A 22,700-nucleotide genomic window follows, 5' to 3' on the forward strand; every position below is an offset into this window, starting at 1 on the left:
GGGCGGCCGCGGGGCGGGCCGGGCGGGGCGGCCGGAGCGCGCGGGGCGGGCCGGGGCCGCGTTTCCCAATGAGAGCGCGCGGCGCGCAGGGCGTGGGCCGGGCCGGGCGCGGAAGCGGGGGGGGGGGGCGGGCCCGGGCCGGGGGCGGGGCCGGCGGCGGGGAGCGGCGGCGCGAGCGCAGGCCGGGCACCGGGTCGCTCGCGGCCGAGTCGCGGAGGCGCTGCCGCTGCGGTCGCCGCATCTCCGAGGTAAGTGGCCGTGGGGCGCTGTCCCGGGGCGCGGGGCGCCTGCTTCTCTAGCCACCTGCACCCGCAGGTCGGGGCGCGCCCCCCGCTCCGCGCGCCGGCCGCGTCCCTTCCCCGAGGCCCCGCGCCCCCCAGCTGCCGGCGCTCGGGCCCCCGCGGCTGCGTCCGGACGCGGGTCTGGGGACGGGCGGCGGGGCGCGGGGGGCACGGGCTGGAGCGGCCGGCGATGCAGAGGACGGGTTTGTAATCGGCCCTCGCTGGGGCGCCCCGGCCTTTCTGCCCGTCGGTGCGCAGAGGACTGAGCACGCCCCTTGCAGCCCCTTCCCCCTCCGGGTCCATCTGCATAAACTCCGCTCACATGCCCAGGCCCAGGGTGGCGGCTGCCAACGAGACGGCAGGAATTTAGGGCTTGGAGGCTTTGAAATGGAGCCGCTGTCATGCTGCACGGAGTTCAGGGCCACAGAAAGGGCCGTTTGCGTCCGCGGCCCAGAATGAGCGTGATCTTCTGGCGAGAACACCGCCCCTCTGTGTCGGGCATTGCTGTGCTCTATCGGAGCAGGTGAGTGTGTCAGACCGACACTCTGCGACCCAGAATCCGCCAGAGGGGTGTTATGTTTTCTTATCGCATGTGGGCGCATAACCGTCAATCTAGATAAAGAGGTTGGCGGCCAGTGCGTGCGTTCCACACGCCCCTGGGGACCAGAGCCCCGCCCTTGAAGGAGGATCCGGAGAAACCCTTTATCTGCGGTTTCAGTTATGTAAATGAAGTCTGGAAACGGGGTGGGAAGAAGGGCCCCCTGTGCCTGCCGTGTTGATGGGCGTCTTGTGTTCTCTGAAGACGAGACGCCTTTTAGGATAAGCTGGCTGTGCGGTCACGCGTGTGTGGATTTACTGGCTAATTCATCTGACATTTACGAATGATCAAAGACCTGGCTTCCCAGGCACCCAGCACACATTCTAGGGCTCCCCAGGGCCGGTCTCTCAGGGAGGGGTGCTGGCAGGGCCTCCCCAGAGCCTGGGAGGTGGTCAGTGAACCCTGACCTGAACTCCAAATGCCCTGGGACCACATCCGGGGATGGAGCGATGGGGTGGGGAGGGCGAGCTTGGAGCAGGCAGGAAATGGGGTGGGGCGGGCCGCGGGAGGGGCGCCTTGAGGGGGCCTTCCCCTGGACTCTTGATCCCGGCTCTGGTACTGCCCCTGTTCCAACCTCGCGGTTGGAATCCCAGGGCTCAGGGATAGCAAGGGGGCAAGCCTGTGTTGGTGAATTTCCTGGGAGTATCTGCCAAATGTGACACACACGAGGGTGCGTGTTTTCTTGGGGAAAGGGCCCGTGGCCTTCATGGCTTTCAGAAGGATCTCTCAGGAAGGTGTCATCATTTAAGTACTACATTAAAAAATTCTCCTTCGTTCTGGAATGATGCCGTGAGAGACCAGAGGAAGCCATCTGGGGCCGTGTTCCTATCGCCTGGGCATCGTTTGCCTCATCTTTGCGAATCCTTTGAAGTCGCAATAAATAAACTGTTTTAACTACATACAAGGTTATAGATGCTCACTGTGGGAAATGTGCAAATCACAGGAGAATTTCATAAAGAAAATTAAAATGGCTCATCACTGATTGAGGTTTAAGAGAAAACCGTGAGCAGCCAAAGTGCCCTCGGGGCCGCTTCCGCGTGGCTCCCTTCCCCAGTGGGTAGAGGAACCATTCCCTGCAGAAGAGGCTGAGAATTAAACGCTTCCTCGGGGAGAGGCTTGCTGACTTAGCGCCAGGGCTATTTATAGCTGGTGATGTTGCTGGTGAGGCTGGAGGAGCACTTACAAGAGATGCCATCCGGGGATGTGGGGGCCACGTGGCACCGGGCATCAGGTCCTCCTCGGGCCCTGCCTGGCACCACCCTGGAGCCACTGCAGACCCAGGGTGCGGGGCACTGTGAGGAGCCCACGCGAGCTCACAAGCCAAAGACCAGGCAGGCCGCGGGCGCAGGCAGGAGGAGCGACCGGCATCCAGTCCCGGCCGCTCCATCGACAGGTGTTCCCAGGGCAGGAAGGAGTGGAGCCCTGGTGGGGCCCGCGGGGCCCTGGTGCACTCGCTCACCATCCAGCCCTTCCTGGGAGAGCAGCTTCCTCTCTGGCTGTGGAGGTGGCTGTGGGGTCACAGTCCATGGATCCCCAGAGCTGGCACCCCCGAACCCCAGCATTCTCGCGGGACCTCGGTGTACCAGCTCAGCAGTGCCTCTGTGGGGGGCACGTCCTCTGCGGCATTCACGTGGCTGCTCCTGGGGTGCGTCACCAAGGGGGTGCATCACCAGGGGGTGGGTCACTGGGGGGGGGTCACCGGGGGATGCGTCTCTGGCGGGGGGTGTTGCATCGCCAGGGGGTGGGTCACTGGAGTAGGGGGTGCGTCGCCAGGGGTTGGGTCACTGGGGGGGTCACCAGGGGGCCGCGTCGCTGGCAGGGTTGGGGATTGCGTTACCAGGGGGTTGGGTCACTGGGGGGGGTCACCGGGGGGTGCGTCTCTGGCGGGGCGTGTTGTGTCGCCAGGGGGTAGGTCACTGGAGTGGGGGGTGCGTCGCCAGGGGGTTGGGTCACTGGGGGGGGTCACCAGGGGGCTGCGTCGCTGGCAGGGTGGGGGATTGCGTCGCCAGGGGGTTGGGTCACTGGGGGGGGGGGTGCGTCGCCAGGGGGTGCAGGAGATCTGCAGCCTCCAGGAGAGGTGTGTGGGGGAAGGGAGGGGCTGGGAGAGGACCATGGCAGGGTCAGGAGTGTGCTGTCGCCCCGGCAGGGAAGCAAGACTCCTTGCAGGTTGCAGAGTTGCCCTTTGACTGTACCTGAACATGCGGCGACATGCAGTGAAGCTCAACCGCAATGAAATGTGTAAGTGTCCAAAGAAGGACCTTCTTGGCTGAGAACACATAAACTGACTCCCACAGGGTGTGAGGGTGATGGGGCTTTTGATCCTCCAAAGGGCTCCAGCTTTGGCACGGAACGCTTGTGTCTCCTGTGACGTGGGGGCGGGGAGCTCGTTCTCTCGTTCACACCGCTTTCCCTTTTCTTGCTAGATTTGTGGAAAGGAAGGACTGTCCTTTGTCCAAGCCTAGGAGTTAAGAACACCCAGGGCCCTTCCCCCGCTGCACGGCGTCCCTGAGTGTGCCCCTCCTGTCCCATGTGTGCGTGCCCAGCATAGTCCCCTGGCCTGGGCCGAGTTCCCCAGGGTCTCACCCTGTTGCACCCGTGTGTTAGGGGCCAGATGCCCGGTCGCAGGTGAACCCTGGGAGGGCCGCCCCGGTGGGAACGTCACGAAGCCGGACGTCTCACACGCCCTCTGTCTCTGGCCGCCGCGGCCACAGCTCTGAGCCTGAGCAGCCTCCGGGAGCAGGTCCAGGGCTCACTCCGCCCAGCAGCCCTGGGCCCACGCCTCCCGGGGTGCCCTCCTGTCTCCTGCAGGGGCCGGGCTCTGCCTCCTCCGCCCCCTGCCCCTCGTCTAGTCTAACCTCAGCTCAGAGCACGTGCTCTTGCACCGTCAGAGCGTGTCTGTTCTGTGAACATGCCACCGCCGTCTGCTGCTCCACTGTGCCCCTCGGGCCCTGAGTTGCTTCTGATTTCTGGTTCCTGTGAGTGCGGCCGCCAGGAGCACTCCCTGCTCTGCTCCTTGGGGGACAGGCGAGCATCTGCAGGGCCCCGGGCGCCGCCTCCCAGTCGCCGCCCCATCGCCAGCAGCGCCGGGCAGGCCATGGCCACCTGCAGGGCGCGTGTCAGAGCCTGTGCTTCAGGCCACGGTGACAGGCCTGGCGCCCAATCCCCCCCGCACCTTGCAGATTCCTCTGGGGTTTCTGGTTGATCCACAGGGCTCTCTCTAGATTCTGGAGACCAGCAGCGTAGGTTGCACTCAGGAGACACCTTGTCCACCACACAGCCACCGTTTCACTCCTTAAATGATACTTTTGGAGGAACAGAAGCTCCACATTTTAATCTGGGCCTGTTTCAGAATCTTCTGCTTTGGGGACAGTGGTTTTGTGTACCACGTACAGTTTTTCCCACGCAAGGACATCGGATGTTCTTAAGCATCACCCACCTGGGGCTTAATGGCCTCGCCTCCTGCTGCCGTCGGCACCTGAGTGAATTCTCGTTTCTCGCCGTGTGTCTAGTCAGTAAGCCTGTCTCCTTTCTTGGAGAACATTTTCTTCCCTCTTTTCCTGCAGGACCACCTTGCCGTCCACACCGTCTCTACCTTGCGGGTGGGTGGGTAGCTTTCTTCTGCCCCGTGGTTTATTCTCTGTTCTAGACCAGGACCACACACCACTTCATTTCCAGAACTTCCCATCAAGTCTCAAAACTGCTGAGCAAATCCTCCACCTGTTCTTCCTCCGAGATGGCTAGTTAATTCACGATCTTTGGCCGTTTCGTTTGCTTTGCATTCAGCTTGTCTCACAACCCAGACCAAAAAAAAAGTGTAGGAAGTTCTGACTGGATTAAGTGAAAGCTGTGGGTGGATCTGGGGATAACGGGTGTCTTTGTGCTCAGACTTAGTCCGTGTTCATGATGCAACTATTCTCTCGGTGACGTGTCGACGGTCCTACACAACTTTTGTTAAATTGATCCCTAGGAAATTGATTTCCTCACATTATTTTAAATGATGTATTTCTAAACACTGTTATTGTCTGGTTTTGCTGCTTCATGGAAATAAAATAGATTTTTGTATGTTCACCATGTAGGCAGGAATCTTGATGAACTTACACTGATTCTGAAAAGTCTCCCAGGACCCCTCCGACGCTGTGTGTGCACAGTCATGGAGACTGCAGCGGTGGCAGGTCCACTTCTGCCTCCCATGTTTATGCCGCTCTGTCCTTGTCTCACCACACTGAACAGAGGCAAACAGAAGTGGCGACAGCAGGCAGGCATCCTCCCCTTACTCCAGCTTGAAAGAAACATTTTCAGTATTCACATATTTTTGTAGTTTTTTGTAGGTGCCCATTATCAAGGGCTTCCCTGGTGGCTCAGATGATAAAGAACCCACCTGCAGTGCGGGAGACCGGGGTTCAATCCCTGGGTCGGGAAGATCCCCTGGGGAAGGGAATGGCGACCCACTCCAGTATTCTGGCCTGGAGAATCCCATGGACAGAGGGGCCTGGTGGACTACAGTCCATGGGGCTGTAAGGAGTAGCACATGACTGAGCAAGTAACACACCATCCATTACGAAGTTGAGAAATGTGTTTCCTTTTCTGATTTGCTAAGAATTTTTATGATGAATAAATGCTAAATTCCATCAAATGATTTTCATTTGTGTGTACACCATGTGTCAGTCACTCTCTGCAACCCCATGGGCTGTAGCCCGCCAGGCTCCTCTGTCCATGAAATTCTCCAGGCAAAAGTACCGGAGTGGGCTGCCATTCCCTTCTCTGGAGGATCTTCCCCACCTGGGATCAAACCTGGGTCTCCCTCACTGCAGGTGGATTCTGTATCATCTGGGCCAGCAGGGAAGCCCATGGGCACCACACACACACGCGCGGTCTATATACACACGCGTACACAAACATGCACGTCTCCACGCGGCCGTCCGTGTACACTGTGCACACACGCATGTTTGTGTACATGTGTGTACACACGCGTTTACACCACATCTAGGTGTTTTCTTTGGGGGATTTCTGATCCAGGAGTTCTTTAATCTTCCCTGCTGTAAAACTGATCCACTGAGTTCTGAATTTTAGTTGTTAACCTTTTCAGGGCTAGACTCTATGTGTTCTCTTTTCAAAGCCGCTTCCTGCATTCTCACAGCCGCTGTTCTCTTCTGGAATTCCTCATCCCGCCCTTCCTCTTTGCACATGGCATGCACCACCCATTTCTTCTGCACACAGCACATGCTGTTACTTTGAGTTAGTGTCCAGTTGAGTCCAGTATGGAGAGTGGAGCCTCTCGTTTCTGTCTCCGCTTGTCTCTGCAGGCTCTTGGCACTTCCCCTGTTAAGCTCGGCTGTTTCTTTACCGTGTGTGGATACGGTGATCTAAAGATGTCACAGAAATGTCTCTGTCTCCAGTGGGAGTCTCTTCCTCTGGAGTGGGTGTGTCCAGCGGTGTTTGGAGCACCAGCGATCCAGGGCTCCCAAGTCCACGTTGTGAGTTGAGAGGAGCCCACTTGGCAGCCCTTGCTGGCTGCCCGTCCACTCCCGGGCATCCCTCTGTCTGGCAGACCTCGCCTTGCCTTGCCCCCAGCCCTGAGCACGGGGCTGGCCGCTACGGGGCCTCCCTCCCCCGGGGTGAGCCAGGGGCTTCCTGCTCCCCGGGGATGGTGGCCCGGCCTCCACTCCAGTGCCACCTCTCCCCTCTGTGGGGCTTTGAGGCCTGTGGGCCACACTGTCCCCCACCTGCCAGCCAGTCAGGTGTGGGCAGTGGCCCACCCCCCAGCCCTGGGCTTGCCCCTGGCCTGTGCGTGGCCTCCCACTGTCTGTGGCCCCGCCGGGCCCACCCTTGGTGCCATGGTGTCGAGGGGTCTTGGTGGTCCCGGGCAGGAGAGGCCTGGCTCTGGGACCAGCTGTGCGGGGCCATGGTGACTGCCGGGCGCCGCCGTCGGAGAGAGGCCAGGCTGCCCACTGCAGCCACGTTTCTGGAACGACAGGCTTCCTGCCGAGGCCTCTGCCTCTCCCACCGTGCACAGCAGCAGGGGGCCAGAGCCCAGGACGGGCCCGCTGCCAGCTCTGGCCGCCGGGTCTGTGTGCCCGCCTGGTGCTTCACCACTTGGGCCTCCGCAAGCACTTTTCTCTGGGGCAGGGACCCCCTCCCCAGCCCCCTGGTCTCCCCAGTGTGCGAGGATCCAGGGCTGCTGTAACAAATGCCCGTAGGCTTGGCTGCAACAGCGGAAACGTGTCCTCCTTCCGCTCTGGGCCAGAGCCCCGTCCGAGACGAAGCTGGCGCAGGACTGGGCTCCCTCGGGAGGCCCCAGGAGGGTCCCTCCTGCTGCTTCCATCTCCCGGGGTGCCAGGGGCCCCTGGGCTCAGGGCCACGAGGCTCCTGTCTCTGCCTCCGTCTGCACACGGCCTCTCCTCTGCGTCTGTGTCTCTTCCCTTCTGTCCTTTGCAAGGACGCCTGTCGCGGGACTTAGGGCCACCCCGGTCCAGAGTGGGCCCATCTAGAGATCCTTGGCTTGATGGCGTCTGCAGGGACCCTTCTTCCAAACAAGGACACCTGACTCACCCTGGCACCAGGTGGGCTGCAGGTGCTGTGTTCTTGGGCTTTGTAAGAAGCAGGCTGATGGCAGAGGCCGGCTCTGGGGCCTGGACACTGGGGCCCGGGTGTGGGTCCTGGGAGGCCAAGGACTCCCCAGGAGGGAAACCCCCAGCCTTGCAGGGACCCAGTGACCTCTGTCCACATGGGTCTGCTGAGGGCAGGGCTGGTGTCCTGGCCTCTTCCTCCTCCCCTCAGCCCAGCGGCAGCAGCCCCCAGGTTCAGGGGGTGGGGTGGCTCCCACAGCAGGCTTGCTGCAGGAGAGTGGCCCTGGTCCTCGGTGGACGCCTCCCTCGGAAAGACTGCCCACCCACCCCTTTCTTCTCATCCCGGAGACATCACCTCTGACTCCGGGACCCGGACCAGTGTGGCTGTGACCAGGCTGCTCCAAGGGACACCTCGCCCCATGCGGGAAGTCCCCACTTCCAGGGGCCTTTCTGGGCCCCTGGCCTGAAGTGCGTGACGTGGGCCCCGAGTGTCTTCCTTGTCCGACAGTGCAGTCACGCAACCCTCCCTGCCGGGGTCTCTGCAGAGCCTGTGAGAGGCAGGCTGGGGCAGGGGGCTGCGTCCATGCTGAGACTCCAGGCACCATCAGCTCCGCAGGGTGGGTGCCCGCCTGGGGAGGCTCCGCTGACTGGGATGGGTGGTCATTCACGTCGAGTGCTGGGCAGCTGTGGAGTGGTGGCCGTATCATGATTCGAATGTGAACAACGGCCAAGCGGCTGCGAATGGGCTCAAATGAACTCTGCGATAAAGGCCAAGGCTTCAGGCCCTGGGCAGCCAGCGGGTCTGCAGGCTCGGCTCTGCTGCTCCCGGGCTGTTTGCTCGGGGACTGCGCCCTTGCTGGAGGCTGGACCCGACCCTGGGAGTCGAGCTCTGGTGGGTGGGGGCCGCAGAGTAGTGGTGTCCACTCCCTCGGCTTGGTCTTTTGAATATACTGTCTACCTCCTCCCCCCGCCCGCAAGCTCTTCTGCAGGGGTCCAGCGCCCACACCTGGCGGGGGTCCGGGGAGCGGGCGGGGGTCCTCCCTGGCCCAGCTGACCCGGCGCCCAGCCTCCTCTGCGTGGCTGCAGAGCGAGTGTGCTTGGGGCTCCCGTGAGGACAGCGGGCATCACACCCCCAGCCTCCCTGCTCCACCATGTCTGCCCTGAGACCAGGCCCCCAGGGGCTGAGCCGGCCAGGGGGCTGAGGTGCCCCGGGAGGTGCCCGCTCACTCTGCACTGCCTCCGCTCCATCCGCCCGCTGCACAGGGCCTCTGGGTTCCCTCTGTGTGTCCAGCGGTGTCTGGCGTGGGGCCTTCTGTGGCTCGGCCTCCATGGGGCCGAGATCAGGTGCCCTTAGCAGACGGTCAGCCTGGCCGGTGTCTGGCACTCTGTCGAGGTCCAAGCTCAGCCCACTTGTCAGAGGCTCAGGGACCTGCAGTTTCCAGGGCCCATGCAGTTCTTACACAGATGCTAGTCAGCAGGACCCTGGGCCTGGGGGTCACGCTGGCTGGCCTGGCCGTGGCCCAGGGACTCGGGCTCCCGGCCCGGCAGGAGAGTGCTGCCCGTGACCCGGCTCGTGGGGGCGGCCGGCTGCCAGCTACCCTGAGGAACCGACAGGAGCCTCCAGGGCTTGGGTTCCCTCCCGGCCCAGCTCCCACTCCTGAGCGTCTTCTTGGGATGCGGCCCCCAGTGTGGTCACTCAGCGGGGCGGGGGCCCCCAGCTCTTCAAGTAGGGGCTGCGATGCCGGCCCGACAGCCCAGCCTGGTGACCTGGCAGAGCCTGAGAGGGGTCCAGGCACCATGGTTCCTGGGCCACAGCCCCAGCTCCCCCGCGTTGCCAGCCCGGCTCGCTGGGTATGAGGTGGGAGAATGACAAAGCTTGTAGTTGGGGTGTCCTGAAGCCTGAAGGCCCCTCGCCTACTTGGGGCTGGTCGGCCCTGGGTTTTGCAGAGGAGGACCTCACACAGCCCCCGGGGAGGTGCTGGGAGCTTGAGGGGTGGGGGGCGGAGGGTCCCCTGTGCAGGTCCGAGCTCCAGACATGTGCATCCTGCCCCTCTGCACACCAGCCTAGACCCCTCTCCAGCGACGCTTGTCCCCCGCCCAGGGAGGCTGGGTCATCTGGGCATACCTGGCACCCACGGGAGGCAGTGCATCTGGGGTGCACCGAGACTTCGGGCCCAGAGCACACCAAGGGGTGGGAGGGGCCTGGGCTGAAGGCAGCTGGCTTCCCAGGGCAGGATGCTCCATCCTATCAGGAAGTGCCTGCAGGCTGGGGTGTAGACCCCTTCAGGATGAGGGGCTGAAAGCTGAGGGAGCCAAGGAGTGGAGGTGTGTTCATACCTGCAAAAGAAGGAATCCACATTCCATCTTCACTCTCAGCTCAGATCTGCCTTCTGCTCCAGCAAGGAGAACCAGGAGAGGCCGAGTTGATGCTGCCTTTGAAACAACACCTGGTCCAGCTCACAGACACACCTGGTCCCGCTCACAGGCACACCTGGTCCCGCTCACAGACAGACCTGGTCCCCCTCACAGACACACCTGGTCCCGCTCACAGACGCACCTGGTCCCGCTCACAGACGCACCTGGTCCAGCTCACAGACACTTGGCCCTGTTGCAGGCACATCACTATCATGGATCCCCGGCCCTCCTGGCTGGGACACTGTGCTGAAGTCATGCAGAGGCGGTGGCTGTGGTGTATAAGCATCTGTCTTGTGAGACCTTTTCTATAGGTGCTGCTTCAGGCGCCCATCTTAAGGGCATTGCCAGGCAGAGTCGTTCTGGACATACACCTCCTCCTCATTTCCCTCTCCCGAGCCCTCCGGGGTCTGCGGGCCGCAGCAGGGCCGGCCGGGCCACCTCAGGTGGCTGCCTCCAGGTCCCCTGCCCGCCCACCTGTCCTCCCACCCCCAGCCCTGGTCCACACCAGGACCAGCTGCTGAGAAGCCTCCCTTGCAAACAGGGACAGAGCCTGCCGGGCATCCTGCCTGTAGGCACTCACCTGCTCTGCATCCGTCGGATGCGACACGGGCTGTGTGATTTCTGCTCTCCCACCCAGCCCGGCTTCTTCCCAGAACACCTTGGGGTCACTAAGGAGTCCCCTTGGAGAGCTTCCCACCCGCACACAGGGTCTGACTCCTGTTTTTTTTTTGTTTATTTTTGGCTGTGCTGGGTCTTTATGGCTGTGTGCTGACCCCTCATTGTGGTAGCTCGTCTTCTTTCCTTATGGCTTCCAGGCTCCAGGCACCCTGGCTCAGAACCTGTGCTGCTCGGGCTTAGCTGCTCTGCGGTGGGTGGGACCTTCCCGGACTAGGAACCGAACTTGGGTCCCCTGCACTGGCAGGCAGATCCTTAACCACTGGACCTCCAGGGAAGTCCTGACTCCTGTTCTTTTTGTTAAAGTAATTTTCAGGTTATTAAGATACTGTGTGCTCACGGTGAATGTGGAGCTCTGGATGGAGAGCTTGGCTCTGGGGCTCACGGCCGCATCCATAGCCGTGTCCACCCGGCCCCGAGCCCTGGGCCCGGGGCCTCCCGCACCAGTGACGGGGCCTCCGGCGTGTCTCGAGCTGTGCCGACCTTTCTCTTCGGGGAACTCGTAGGTCCTGAGTTCAGCCGGGCCTGGCGGGGACTCCTGCCTGGCCGGGCGCTGCTTTCTGTGCTCTGACTCAGACCTGAGGGTTTTCTGTGGGTTCGGCCATGAGCAAGCTAGCTGTCCACGGCTCTGGGTGCCCAGCTGGCCTCTGTGCTTGGGCCGCATCCTGCCTTCTCTCCACTCGCTGACCTGCTGGTTCTCCAGAGGCCGCTGCTCCTCCCGGGGCTGGGCTCTCGGGTCCTACTCTAGCCACTGGCCATGCCTCTGGGGGTGTCAATGCTCAGCTCCGGGCCCCCCAAAGCTGCTGGAGGTGGAGGTGTCTCAGCCTCACAGGGACCCAGGCCCAGCCTTGGGGATTCGCTGGGCTCCGGACCCCGTCAGCCGTCCCCCCAACATGGGGCCTCCACCCTGGGCCTGGGCGCAGCTGTGCTCAGCCCTTGGGGTCCCCCAGACGCCTGCCCTCACCTGGGGCCCCCTCTGCCCCCAGCACTCAGCTTGGCCACCCGGGTGAGGGGTACCCCGGTCAGCAGGCCAGGCCCTGAGGTGGGGGCAGTTGTGTGACTGCTCTGGATCCTCGCCACAAGGACCATGTCACCCCACCGGTGCCCAGAGGGGTGTTGCTCGGGGAGCCCCCAGAGCAGTAGCTGGAGGGGAAGGTGAGGGGGTTCTGGAGTGGTCCTGCACCCCCTGGGCTGCTGGCTGCATGCTCCCCCCGTGGCTGGGGCTGGGACCTTGGGGACAGGTGGACAGGGTGCCAGGGCCAGAGGGGCTGGGCTGTGTCTGCAGCAGACGCAGGACACTGTGTCCCCCATGGTTGCGAAGTCGCTTCTGGGCAGGGCTGCTGTCCGTGGGTGCCAGGGGGTCTCACACAGCCACCCACAAAGCAGGTGACCTCTCCTCTCTTCCTCCCAGCAGCATGGCTGACAGCAGGCCCAAGCCCGCCAACAAGACGCCCCCCAAGTCCCCGGGGGAGCCCGCCAAGGACAAGGCAGCCAAAAGGCTGTCGCTCGAGGCGGAAGGGGCCGGCGAGGGGGCGGCCGCGGCGGGCGCGGAGCTCAGCGCCCTGGAGGAGGCCTTCCGGAAGTTCGCGGTGCACGGGGACGCCCGGGCGTCGGGCCGGGAGATGCACGGCAAGAACTGGTCCAAGCTGTGCCGGGACTGCCAGGTGATCGACGGCCGGAGCGTGACCGTCACTGACGTGGACATCGTCTTCAGCAAGATCAAGTGCGTGCCGGCCCCGCCTGGGGCTGTCGGGGGTGGGGGGCTGGGTCCCTCGGGCGGGGCCAGGGGCTCGGGTGGGGGCAGTCACAGCCGGCTGCGGGGGCCCGAGGGTCTCGTGTAGGTGAGTCCTGCCTGCGGGAGCTGGCGGGGCTGGGGCTGGGTCCCTCGGGCGGGGCCAGGGGCTTAGGTGGGGCCCCGAGGGTCTCATGAGGGTGAGTCCTGCCTGCGGGGGCCGTCGGGGGCGGGGCTGGGTCCCTGTGGGCGGAGCCAGAGCCACACCCATGGGGCAGTGGGGCGGGGCCAGGGGCCTGGGCCGGGCCGAGGGTCTCGCGAGGGTGAGTCCTGCCTGCGGGGCCTGGCGCGGGTGGCAGCCGGAGGTAGGCGTCCGTGGTGCGGCTCCTCAGCTCTGGGGGGCGTTCCCGTGTGAGGAAGGGCAGGGGTAATGAACAGTGGCCTCTGCATGCGTGTCCACGTGTGTCCACACGCGTGAGCACCTCAAGGCGTCAGCGCGCCCCTCCCCCTCTCTTGGCCGCCACACCCGGGACCACACCCGAGAAAAGCACCCGCTGCATCACACACGTGTGCACATGTACGCACACGTAGAGCTCAGGGCTCCACTCCCTGATCAGGGCTCACCTGGAGGACAAGCAATTTGGACAGGCCCGGAGACTCCGTGTGCAGGACGCGTGGGCGGTGGGGGGACACAGGCCCTCTTGCCCCAGGAAGGGTGGCCCCTTCTGGCCCCAGCCCCACTCCAGAGGGCAGGATGCCAGCTGCTCAAACATGCAGGCCACCCCAGCCCCCCGGCTGCCCGGACCCCAGGGTCGCTGCCTCAGCTTGCGGGGTGCTGGCCGTCTGGGGGCACGGGCCCAGCGAGGGTCATGATCAAGACACAGTTAAGAGCAGCCTGTGGCTCCTTCCCGCTGCCCTCCTGAACCTAGACTCCCCGTGGGGTCCCTGTGACCTGTTCCGGGGGCGGACCCCCCCAGACCTCCTGGGTATGGAGTGAGGGACCCACCCTCACGCTCTTGTCCTTGGGGAGAGGCGGGCGGTGCTCCGGGTAGGGTCCTGCAGGACAGGCCGGGGCCCCCTGGTGCCCAGGTCTGCGGAGCGTGGTGCGGCGTGGACGTGTGCATGCTGGTTGAGGGTCCCCAGGTGGTGGCCCCGGCAGAGGCGGCCCGGCTCGTGGGAGCCTCGGCTGCGGACTCGGAGCCGCGGGGGCTGATGGCGACGGCTGTTTCTGTTTGGGGTGGTTGCCATGGCTCGGTGGCCCTGCCGCGCCGGTATCTGCAGCCGCTGTTTGGGCCTGTCGCCGTGGCAGCGCTTGTTTGTTTTGATGTTACTATGTGTTAAGTTTTAAACAAACTTCTTGCCGCTCTTCCCTAGGCCTTGATCGAAAACTATTGTTTCTGAGACGGGGCTCCCCACCCCCATCCCTGCTCCGCTGCCCCAGGGCCAGAGGAGTGAGCGCAGGACACCATTCCCACGAGCACATCGGGGGTCCATGGGCCGCAGGGTCCCTGTGTGTGTGCCCAGGTGGGGCAGGCAGGGATGGGGGGCTTCCTCTCCTGGCCCCCACTCACAGCTTTCTGGACAATGGTCACGTTCCCCGTGATTCCGGAGCCTTGTCTGGGCTGGTTGGGACGGCGCGGGCCGGGGCGGGGCGGGGACTGTCCGAAGCCTGGAGCTTGGCGCATCCACGGGGCCTGAGGGAGCAGGTGGGGTGGGCTGAGCTCCTGGGACGAGGTGTCCCAGGCCCACCAGAGGGCTGCCCCTGCGTCCAGGCTGGTAGGGACGCCGCCCCTAGGTCCTGCTTCCAGCTTTGGTGTTGCGGTCTCACAGGGTCCGGGGGTCCCTCTCCCGGCCCCCCGAGGCCGTGCAGGCATCCAGCAGAGCCTGGCCTGGCTTGCTGTGGCCCTCCTGGTGCATCTGCAGAGCCTGGGCCTGGGGTGGGGGGCCGGCCGGCATCCCAGAGCTGTGTGTGAGCAGCGTCACCCTCGGGGCCCAGGCCCAGGCCGGGGTGAGGCCAGAAGGCGGCCCGCAGAGGGGAGCCGGGCAAAGAGCAGGGGCCAGTGTCTGGCGCCACTTTTGTGGCAGCCTGCAAGTCTGCTGCGGTCCAGTCCCCCAGGGCCCCCCCCCCCCAGCCTGGGCCTGCTGGGGGTCAGGTCCCACCTCCTGCTCTCTGGATGGGTCGCCGTGTCCGGCTCCTGCAGGTCAGGGGCGTCCGGAGTCGGCTTCTTCCAGCCCCGCATGGGGCAGGTTATAGTCCAGGGCGGGTTGGGGGCGCCCTCGTGTCGTCCTGGGACGTGTCAGCCAAAGTCCAGGGCCCTTCATGATGCTGGTCCTGGAGGCACAGACCTCTGTCCTCGGAGGGCTGGCTGGCCCCCCGCCAGGATCCCTGGCCACCAGGCGTCCCTGGGTGACCTGCCCTGGGCCTGCAGGCCCAGGAGTGCAGCGCCCAGGGAGCTCAGCGCGGGGGCCACGTGTGCACCTGGTGACCCCGTTACCGCTGGGCCAGCGTCCCCACAGGACAACAGCCTCTGACCCAGGTGCCAGGCGGGAGAAGAGGAGTCTGCTATGGGGACCCTCTCATCTCTGTGCTCTGCAGAACAGGCGCCCTGTGTCTGCGCAGCTGTGTCAAGTAACCAGGCGTCTCCGGAGAAGAGCTGGCATTGTCACTGGAGAGCTCCCCGGGGACTGCTCTCAGTGGCGGGCCACGGGCCCCTGGGGAAGCTCCCTGCTGGTCCCGACCAGGCCCCGAACTCTGTGGGGCAGTCACGGTGGGGACGCCTGCCCCGCCTGGTGCGGCAGGCAGGTCAGCCCTGGGCCCCGTGTCCACACGATCTGAATGTGGCCTCTGACGGAGGCCCAGGCGGTCGTCCCTCCACCCCGGCCAAGTGACTCACGCTGGTGGCGCCTGGCGCCGTGGTGCGGGGAGGGCTGTGTGCCCCCCGGCTGGACACTGGGCTGCCAGTTGGGCCTGGAGCCTGTGAATAGAGACAGGCTCGCCTTTGACGGCCCGGGACAAACAAGCGGGACCCCATGGCCGTGGAGGGTCGCCCCCCAGCTGGGACAGCAGGTTCCCTGCCCATGGCAGGGCCGGGCGCATGGCCTCAGAGTGGCCATGCAGGGCGGCGGGGCTTCCAGGGGTGGGCGCAACCCACGACCTGGACGTCCAGTCTCACGAGGCCTCCTTCCACTGTCGCCCTGACCTCGGCATAGTTGGTCAGCGTGTCCCATGTCCTCAGGCTCACGTGTCAAATGTGAGTCCCCGTGTGTGCCGGGGATGTCCTGAGGTGTGTCTGTCCATCGTCGCTGAGCTGCTTGAGTTCTGGTGACTGAACAGGTCCGTGAACAGGAGGGTGAGCAAGTGGGCCAGGAGGGGTCACGGGGCTGTGTGGGCCGCCGGCCTCCCAGGGCCCCGCCGCGCCCCGCTGTGCGCTCATCCGGCCTTCACGGCAGCTGTGCCAGCGGGTGGGTGCCACACCAGGCCACGCTGGGATGCCCTCTCACTTCCCTCACGCCCAGCAGCATGGAACGTCCTTCTTGGGCTGGTTTGCATCTGGTAGACCTTGGACAAAGTGCCCGGTTCAAATATTTTGCCCAACTTTTTACCTTGTGTTTTCTTCTTCTTGTTATTTGCGTATTCAGACATGAATACTTTAGTGAACTTTCTCCAGTCTGTGGCTTGTCTTTTGCTTCTCTGAACAGTATCTTTGTGAAGAGCATGGTTTTAAAAGTTTTGGTCAAGTCCAATTCATTTTTTTTTTTTCTGGATTGTTTTTTGGGGGCTGTTTCTAAGAAGATCTCTGCCTAAGACAGGGTCACAAAGATTTGCACCTGGATGGTCTCTCACAAGGCAGCCAGTTCAGGCACTGTGACAAGCTCAGGACTGTGGTCCAGTTACTACTGTGGGTGGTGTGGGGCCAGCCCAGGTCTGCTCCTCTGCACATGGCCCACCGGTCGCTGTGGCTCTGTTTGCTGAAAAGACAGTATGTGACCACTCACTGCCTTTGTGACCTTGTTGAAATTCTGTGCTCCCCATCTCTGACGCCGTCCTGCGGCTGCTGTGGCCAGTGCCGACGTGGGCGTGGCGCCTTCCACCCAGGGTGCCCTCCAGCCAGGACCCCGGGCACCGTAGGCATGCCGCCCCTGGAGTCCTGGGCTCCTGCAGGCGGCCTCTCATCCCAGGCGCGTCCCCCACCTTCTCTTGCTGTAAAACACTGAAGCCCTCACTGAACGGATTAGCTGGGGGAGATCTGCTCCAGGGAGCAGAACTGTTTACCAGTTAAGATTCTCAGAGATGGAGAGCCAGTTCAGGCATCTTGAAGTTGGGAGGATGACCCGCCAGGTCCGGCCGCCAGGGGCTGTGTCTTCATGGAGAGCTGCTCCCAGGCCCCTGGTCAGGCCCGGACGTGGGGAGGCGGACCCCAATCCTGTCCTTGGGGGACGGTGCCTCCATGCAGGCTGGGGGCCCCAGGCGGGACTGAGATGCCCTCCACACCGTAGGGGGCGACGTGCTTCCCACCCTCTCTCTGTGCGGGTCTGTCTCCCACGGAGGCCGCACGCTCGCCTGCTTTAGAACTAGACGAAGCTGTGTTTTGATGTCCAGTCTTTCATAAATGATGTGCTTTCTTTAAGCTTCTCTCCAAGACAATTTATATTTGCTGCCGTTGCCAATGGCAACCAACTGCTGGGTGCAAATGCTGCAGACTGAGGTGGGGGAGGGGCAGGCTCACTCTGGGCTCTGCAGGGGAGGTGGGGGTCCCCGATGTCACGGGGCCTGGGGCAGGGTGGGGGTCCCTGGGCGCCCCCTGAGACTCCACTCCCTGCAGGGGCAAGTCCTGCAGGACCATCACGTTTGAGCAGTTCAAGGAGGCGCTGGAGGAGCTCGCCAAGAAGAGATTCAAAGACAAGAGCGCGGAGGAGGCTGTCAGGGAGGTGCACAAGCTCATCGAGGGCAAGGCCCCCATCATCTCGGGGGTGACGGTGAGTGCCCCGGGCAGGCAGGCGGGACAGGTGTGGGTCCCCACGCGGGTGGCCCGTCTGTGGTCTGGGGCCCAGGCTGACCTCCCCCACGTCCCTGCTGTCTTGCAGAAAGCCATCTCCTCGCCCACTGTGTCACGGCTCACGGACACCAGCAAGTTCACGGGCTCCCACAAGGAGCGCTTTGACCCGTCAGGCAGGGGCAAGGGCCGGGCGGGCCGCGTGGACCTCGTGGATGAGTCGGGCTACGTGCCGGGCTACAAGCACGCGGGCACCTATGACCAGAAGGTGCAGGGGGGCAAGTAGCCGGCGGGCCTCCCGTCCCTGGGCCCTCACCACCTCCACTTCGTTACATTCCTGTGCTCACCGGCAGAACTCGGACCTGGGGCTGGGTGGCCGCGGAGCCCCCCGCCTCCCTCTTGCCCAGCCCTCGTGCCCCCTGGACCCCAGCTTTGGCCCCTGAACTCACCTTTCCTAACACACATGCTTCGTCCCTGCCAGGAATTAGATGGCCTTTTCCAAAGTGTCTCCCAGAACCAGACCACACCGGCCACTGGCTTGCAGCAAAGGGGTGTCCAAAGGAGCTGGTGGACAGGCCCCGTCGGGTCTGTGCTGACGACGGCGCTGACCTGCAGCCCCAGTGACGCGGAGGAGCCCAGTCAGGGCCCCATGGGGCCCAGAAGGCACCGTGCAGGCAGGGGAGGTGGCACACGCACGCGCGCACACACACGTACCCACACGCTGTGCACGCACACACACGCTATGCACACACAGGCTGCACACACGCACATGTGCGCACACGCTGCACACACATGCACGCCCATGGACCAAGGCTGTGCTAAGGGTGGGCACTGAGCTGAGGGCTGCTGTGCAAAGGAAGGAGCCTCCTCCGTCGACTAAACTGACTTGAAGTGTGAAGTTATAGGGTTCTAAAACTAAGGGCAATTCATTTCATTTCGCTTTTCTGAGAAGAAATAAGAAATGGTTATTAGAGTTTGCTCTCAGAACGGCTCAGGGAAGACCCAGAATAGCCTGTCTCTGGGCCTCTCTCCCACAACCCCTGTGCCTCAAGTCCTGGGCCAAGAAGACTCCTGGGCTCAAGGCTGCGGGGGGCTGGCTGCCCCCTCCCTCCCCGTCCAGCTGGCCGCTGCAGCCTCTGCGAGTGGCCCCCTCGTCCACCCCTGCCCAGGAAAGGAGAAACCGCAGGGCGAGACCAGCCCAAGGAGGGCCTGAGCGGCCAGCGTCTGCGTTTGGGGTCTCCGAGAGGCCAGAGGCGGGGCCTCCTGTCACACTGGCTCCTTGGCAACATGTCCTTTTGTGTGAACACAGCCGCAGCCTGGCACGTGACCCACTGGGCCCCAGGGTCCTGGTGTCAGTCTTGGGAAAGTCCATGGCGGCCCCTGGAGAGTGCCTCCTGGAGCCCAGCGCTCTGCCACTGTCCGTCCTGTGTCCAGGGCAGTGGGCTGCCTGGGGCACCCCTCCCTGGACGCACGGCCGGCCCACAGCACAGGTAGCTGCGAGAAGGCCAGCACTGCCACGCGCACTGGTCCCTGCTGGACCTGGAGGCCCTGCCCACCAGAGAGGGACTCAGGCTAGCGCTGGACACGCTGGATCGGCAGTGGCTTCCGTGGGCAGCTTCATTCTAAGCCCCTGACATCTCACTGTAGAAACACCTGGGAAGTGAGAGATGGAACACAGGAGTCCGGAAGCACTTGGAGGACAGGGTCACTGCCATCTGGGAAGTCTCCAACTTGGGGAAACAAGGCTGCCCGGCCAGGCCCTCACTCCACTGCCAGGAAGCCGAAGGCTGGGGGGCAGGCGGGCAGGACACCGGCCCCCGCCCTGGGCTGTTTTCCTCTCATAGGCGGCTGTCAGGTGGGGAAACGTGTCCCACAGCCCCCAGGGCTGGCCTGCAGGGCAGCACCCCTGCTGCGGGAGACCAGTTCCCCCGGTCGCGGGGGCCCCGCCCCTGGGCCAGGGAAGGTCAGTGCACGGTGGCCACCCAGGCCCGGCCCAGCCCCGCGCTCTTGGGCTCCTGAGGCGTCTAGAGGCATCCGGGCGGGTCTCGTGTGTCCCTGGCCCAGCTGAGGTTCCCTTCCCTAAGTGCAGTTCTGGGAACGCACCTCCAGCTCAGGGCAGGGCGATCGGAGGTCCCAGGCCTGCCGGCCCTGTAACTCAGCACGGACACGGATCCCACACTCAGCACAGATGCTGCAGACACAGGCAGGTGTGCGTCTTGCTGCATGTTCTCTGCAACACCCGCTCGCTTCTGCTAACCGTGGTCAACTAGAAATTACATGTCTGTGAGCCAAGGGAACTGCACAACAAGCCCGCTGGGGCACGGGGATGTGGTCGGGGCACTCCTTGTGGAGGGCGCCCAGCCAGGCCCGCAGCGCGCACGCGAGCACCACTGCCCCCGTATTTATTTCTATTTAACGCTGTAGGAGAAGCAACCGGGCAACAGTCAGGTCGCCAAAACTGAAGCTGAAACCACGTATGTTTAAAATATTACAGGATGAGGTCTATATTTGTACTGGAGTATTTTTACACCTTGAGTATCCTTAGTCTTAAGGTTCAAGCAGGTGGAAACCGGTCGGGAAGAGGCAGGTGGGGGCTTGGGCCGTCCACACTCCAGGGGCCGCCAGCTCAGGGCAGGCCGAGGCGGCCCCTCATGGCCTGGGGACGGAGGCTTTGCGGGAAGCCCAGCAGCCTGCGGTCAGGGGGCCTCTGCGGCCGTGCGGGCGGAGGGAGGCGAGGCGCAGGCACAAGACCCACGGTCACCGGGAAGGCCGCCGGTGCGGACCCCCCAGGACCCAGCGGCGCGGACCCCACTGTCACCTGTCCCCAGGGCACAGGCTGCCGACTAGGCCACACTGTGAAGTGGCGAGGCCGTCCTCAGAGCTCTGACCCCGAGCAGCCTCCCTCCAGACCGACTACTGACCGCTCTGGGGCTCCGCAGCTCAGTGGTGTGGCCTCGCCTGGGGAGGGAGGGGGCTGCCCCGCACTCGGGGGTGCTTCCGCTAATGCTCTCGTCCCCACACCAAGCCAAACAACAAGGAAACGCACATAACTCAGACTTGAAAGGGATCATAGGCTACTGGTTTGTACTAAGTCTTTTCAGGAAAGGGAAATAAATGTACATAGAGATGCGGTCTATTTTTGCACTGTTTTCTTACTGTGAGGGAGTGATGAGAGCGTTGCCTGGTCAGTGTGCTGGGGCAAGCAGTGGGCGGCAGCATGGAACCCGGGCTCAGAGCTGCTCTCCAGGAGCTCCGGGGGCGTCTGGGGGACTCAGAGCTGCTCTCCAGGAGCTCCAGGGGCGTCTGGGGCAGGCATGGTGTTCCACTGGAGCTGCTGTCCGAGGCCTGCTCGCAAACCTGTGGTGAAAGCTCGTTGTCTGTCTGCATACCTCCTCGTGTGCTCCCTGTTGTTAACATTGTGTCCGGCTGGTAAAGTGACAAATAAAGGTGTTGAATCATGGCTGTGGTCCTACAGCTGCGCCGTGTGTGCGGGCGTCACATGGGGCCACAGCAGCATGGACTGCCCCGCAGGGCCCGCGGCTCACAGCAGCGCCTGCCGCGGGCCAGGCGCGAGGCGGGGAGTGGGGTCTGGACACAAATCACAGCACAAACGCCTGCAGCAGCCCCGGACGCGGCTGATGGCGCCCTCAGGAATGACATAAAGGGCGTTTTTGTATCGTAATGGGGGGGGGGGGGCAGTCTCCAGCCAGTAGGTGAGAAAGGAGATTCCAAATGCAGAAGGCGAGGACAGAAGGCAAGTCTGAGCCCTAAAGGGGGAAGTGGGGTGAAGAGTGAACGGTAAATAACCACAAACAGCGACCGTGCCTGGTTACACAGAAGACGTCACTGAGGCTCGAGCGCTGTGTGAGCCGGAGGGAGCCCCAGGGAGCCACATGCTCAGAGCTCGTGTGTGGCGTCAGCCATGCTGATCAAACATATGAGCATGCTGTGATGCCCCCCACGCCGGGAACAGGGCACACAGCGTCCACACTTGCAGAGGTGGAAATGTGAACGACAGAAAACTATCCAAAAACAGCAACACCAGACAGGAAAGATCACACGAGAAGCAGCAGCAGCGCAGAATGAGACACGATTCAAACTAAAACTTATCAATTACATCGGCTGATAAAGCGACTGAAACGCATCAGAGTGGGCCGTGGCACAGCCCAGCTCGGGAGGATGCAGGAGCGAGCGGGGCCCCTGCCCACGGCCAGGCTCGCCAGGGTCTCGGTCAGGGACCGGAGGAGCCCCCGGCCATGCTGGGGCCGCTCGGTCACTGGCTGGGGCACAGGCAGCAGCACGCGTGTAAGGAAAGGTTTATAGGACAAGGGAGAAAAATCGTATGATCATCCCAAAGCGTGAGAAGAGTGTCTTATTATAAAATTCATCCATTCACGATGACAAATTCTTAGCAAACCAACAACAGAAGGAGCAAGGTCAAAATATCTATTTCAAATTTGTCAGAGAAATGGTGAAAGCCCCCCTTGATTCTGTATCAAGACAGGCGCCCTCTACGGCCACACATAATCCACACTGCACCAGGTGAGCCCGCCGGCATGGAAAGGCATGGAAAGGCAAAACTCGGAGAAAGACCAAAACGAACGCATACAGTAAAACCCAGAGTGACAGCATGGAACAGAGAAGAGCCATTTCTCACGGAGCTACAACTGTCCTAGGAAGGTCAGTACACCTACAGGAAAATTGGTAAGAATCTAACAAGACTGCTGAGTATAAAATTAATATACCAAAAAATCAATTATATTTCCATATAATGAAACAAACACATTTTAAAAATATATCTTTTAGATATGGCATCACAAAATAAGAAAAACCTAGGAATAAACAAGAGGTAGATAAGACCCCCACCGAGAAAAGTACAGAACTGTAATGAGAGGAGATCTGGTCAGTGGACACAGACCCTAGACTCATGGCCTCTAAGACCCAATCTTACCTGTGACAAGGCAGTCTCAGACAAAACCCCAACTGAACCAGCTGATTCTAAAGTTCATGAAATTCAAAGGGTCACAAGTAGCGCAAATGTCCTGAGAGCGGACGGGAAGCCCTGACCTGTGGCTGTGGCGCTGCTCAGGGATGGACAGGACAGTGTGGGAAGCAGACACAGAAACTACTCTGACCGAGCGGCCGTGCGAGTGATGACGCTGGGCAACTGGACCTATGTGGAGGGACCCTGGAGCTGGGCTGCTAACCCGCACACATGCACACAGTCAGCTCCGGGGGAACATGTGTCTAAACTCAGACAGAGCTGTGCACTCTTTTAAAAGATCCACGCAATGTGTTACGATAACCACAAACAAAAATCATCATGGAAAAGACTGATAATGTCATTAATTGCCTCCTATTCAATTTTCTCTTCCTCAAAAGACACCATTAAAATGTGAAAAGACTAGAAAGAGCTATTTGCAAACATATTCCACAAAG

At 62.5% G+C, this 22,700-nt stretch overlaps 1 protein-coding gene and 1 long non-coding RNA gene across 4 annotated transcripts; one reads left to right on the forward strand and one right to left on the reverse strand.

The window, feature by feature from the left end:
* Positions 1-145: 145 nt before the first annotated feature.
* Positions 146-20,721, forward strand: TPPP (tubulin polymerization promoting protein). Of its 3 annotated transcripts, none has more exons than XM_061393950.1 (4): positions 146-248; positions 11,950-12,258; positions 17,091-17,244; positions 17,353-20,721. In XM_061393950.1, the coding sequence occupies exons 2-4, from the start codon at positions 11,951-11,953 to the stop codon at positions 17,545-17,547; spliced, it is 657 nt and encodes a 218-aa protein (XP_061249934.1). In that variant the 5' UTR covers positions 146-248; position 11,950; the 3' UTR covers positions 17,548-20,721. The 3 variants fall into 3 exon arrangements, with proteins under 3 accessions (XP_061249934.1, XP_061249935.1, XP_061249933.1); XM_061393951.1 differs by having other exon boundaries at positions 168-248; positions 11,947-12,258; XM_061393949.1 differs by lacking the exon at positions 146-248 and adding an exon at positions 532-804.
* On the reverse strand, positions 3,113-16,986 carry LOC133233812 (uncharacterized). Its single transcript, XR_009731877.1, has 2 exons — positions 13,274-16,986; positions 3,113-9,782 (listed from the first exon to the last, which is right to left on the reverse strand). It is a non-coding gene; the product is annotated as an uncharacterized LOC133233812 (long non-coding RNA).
* Positions 20,722-22,700: the final 1,979 nt, after the last annotated feature.

The sequence above is a fragment of the Bos javanicus genome, chromosome 20 (assembly GCF_032452875.1).
Source record: "Bos javanicus breed banteng chromosome 20, ARS-OSU_banteng_1.0, whole genome shotgun sequence".
Lineage (NCBI taxonomy): Eukaryota > Metazoa > Chordata > Mammalia > Artiodactyla > Bovidae > Bos > Bos javanicus.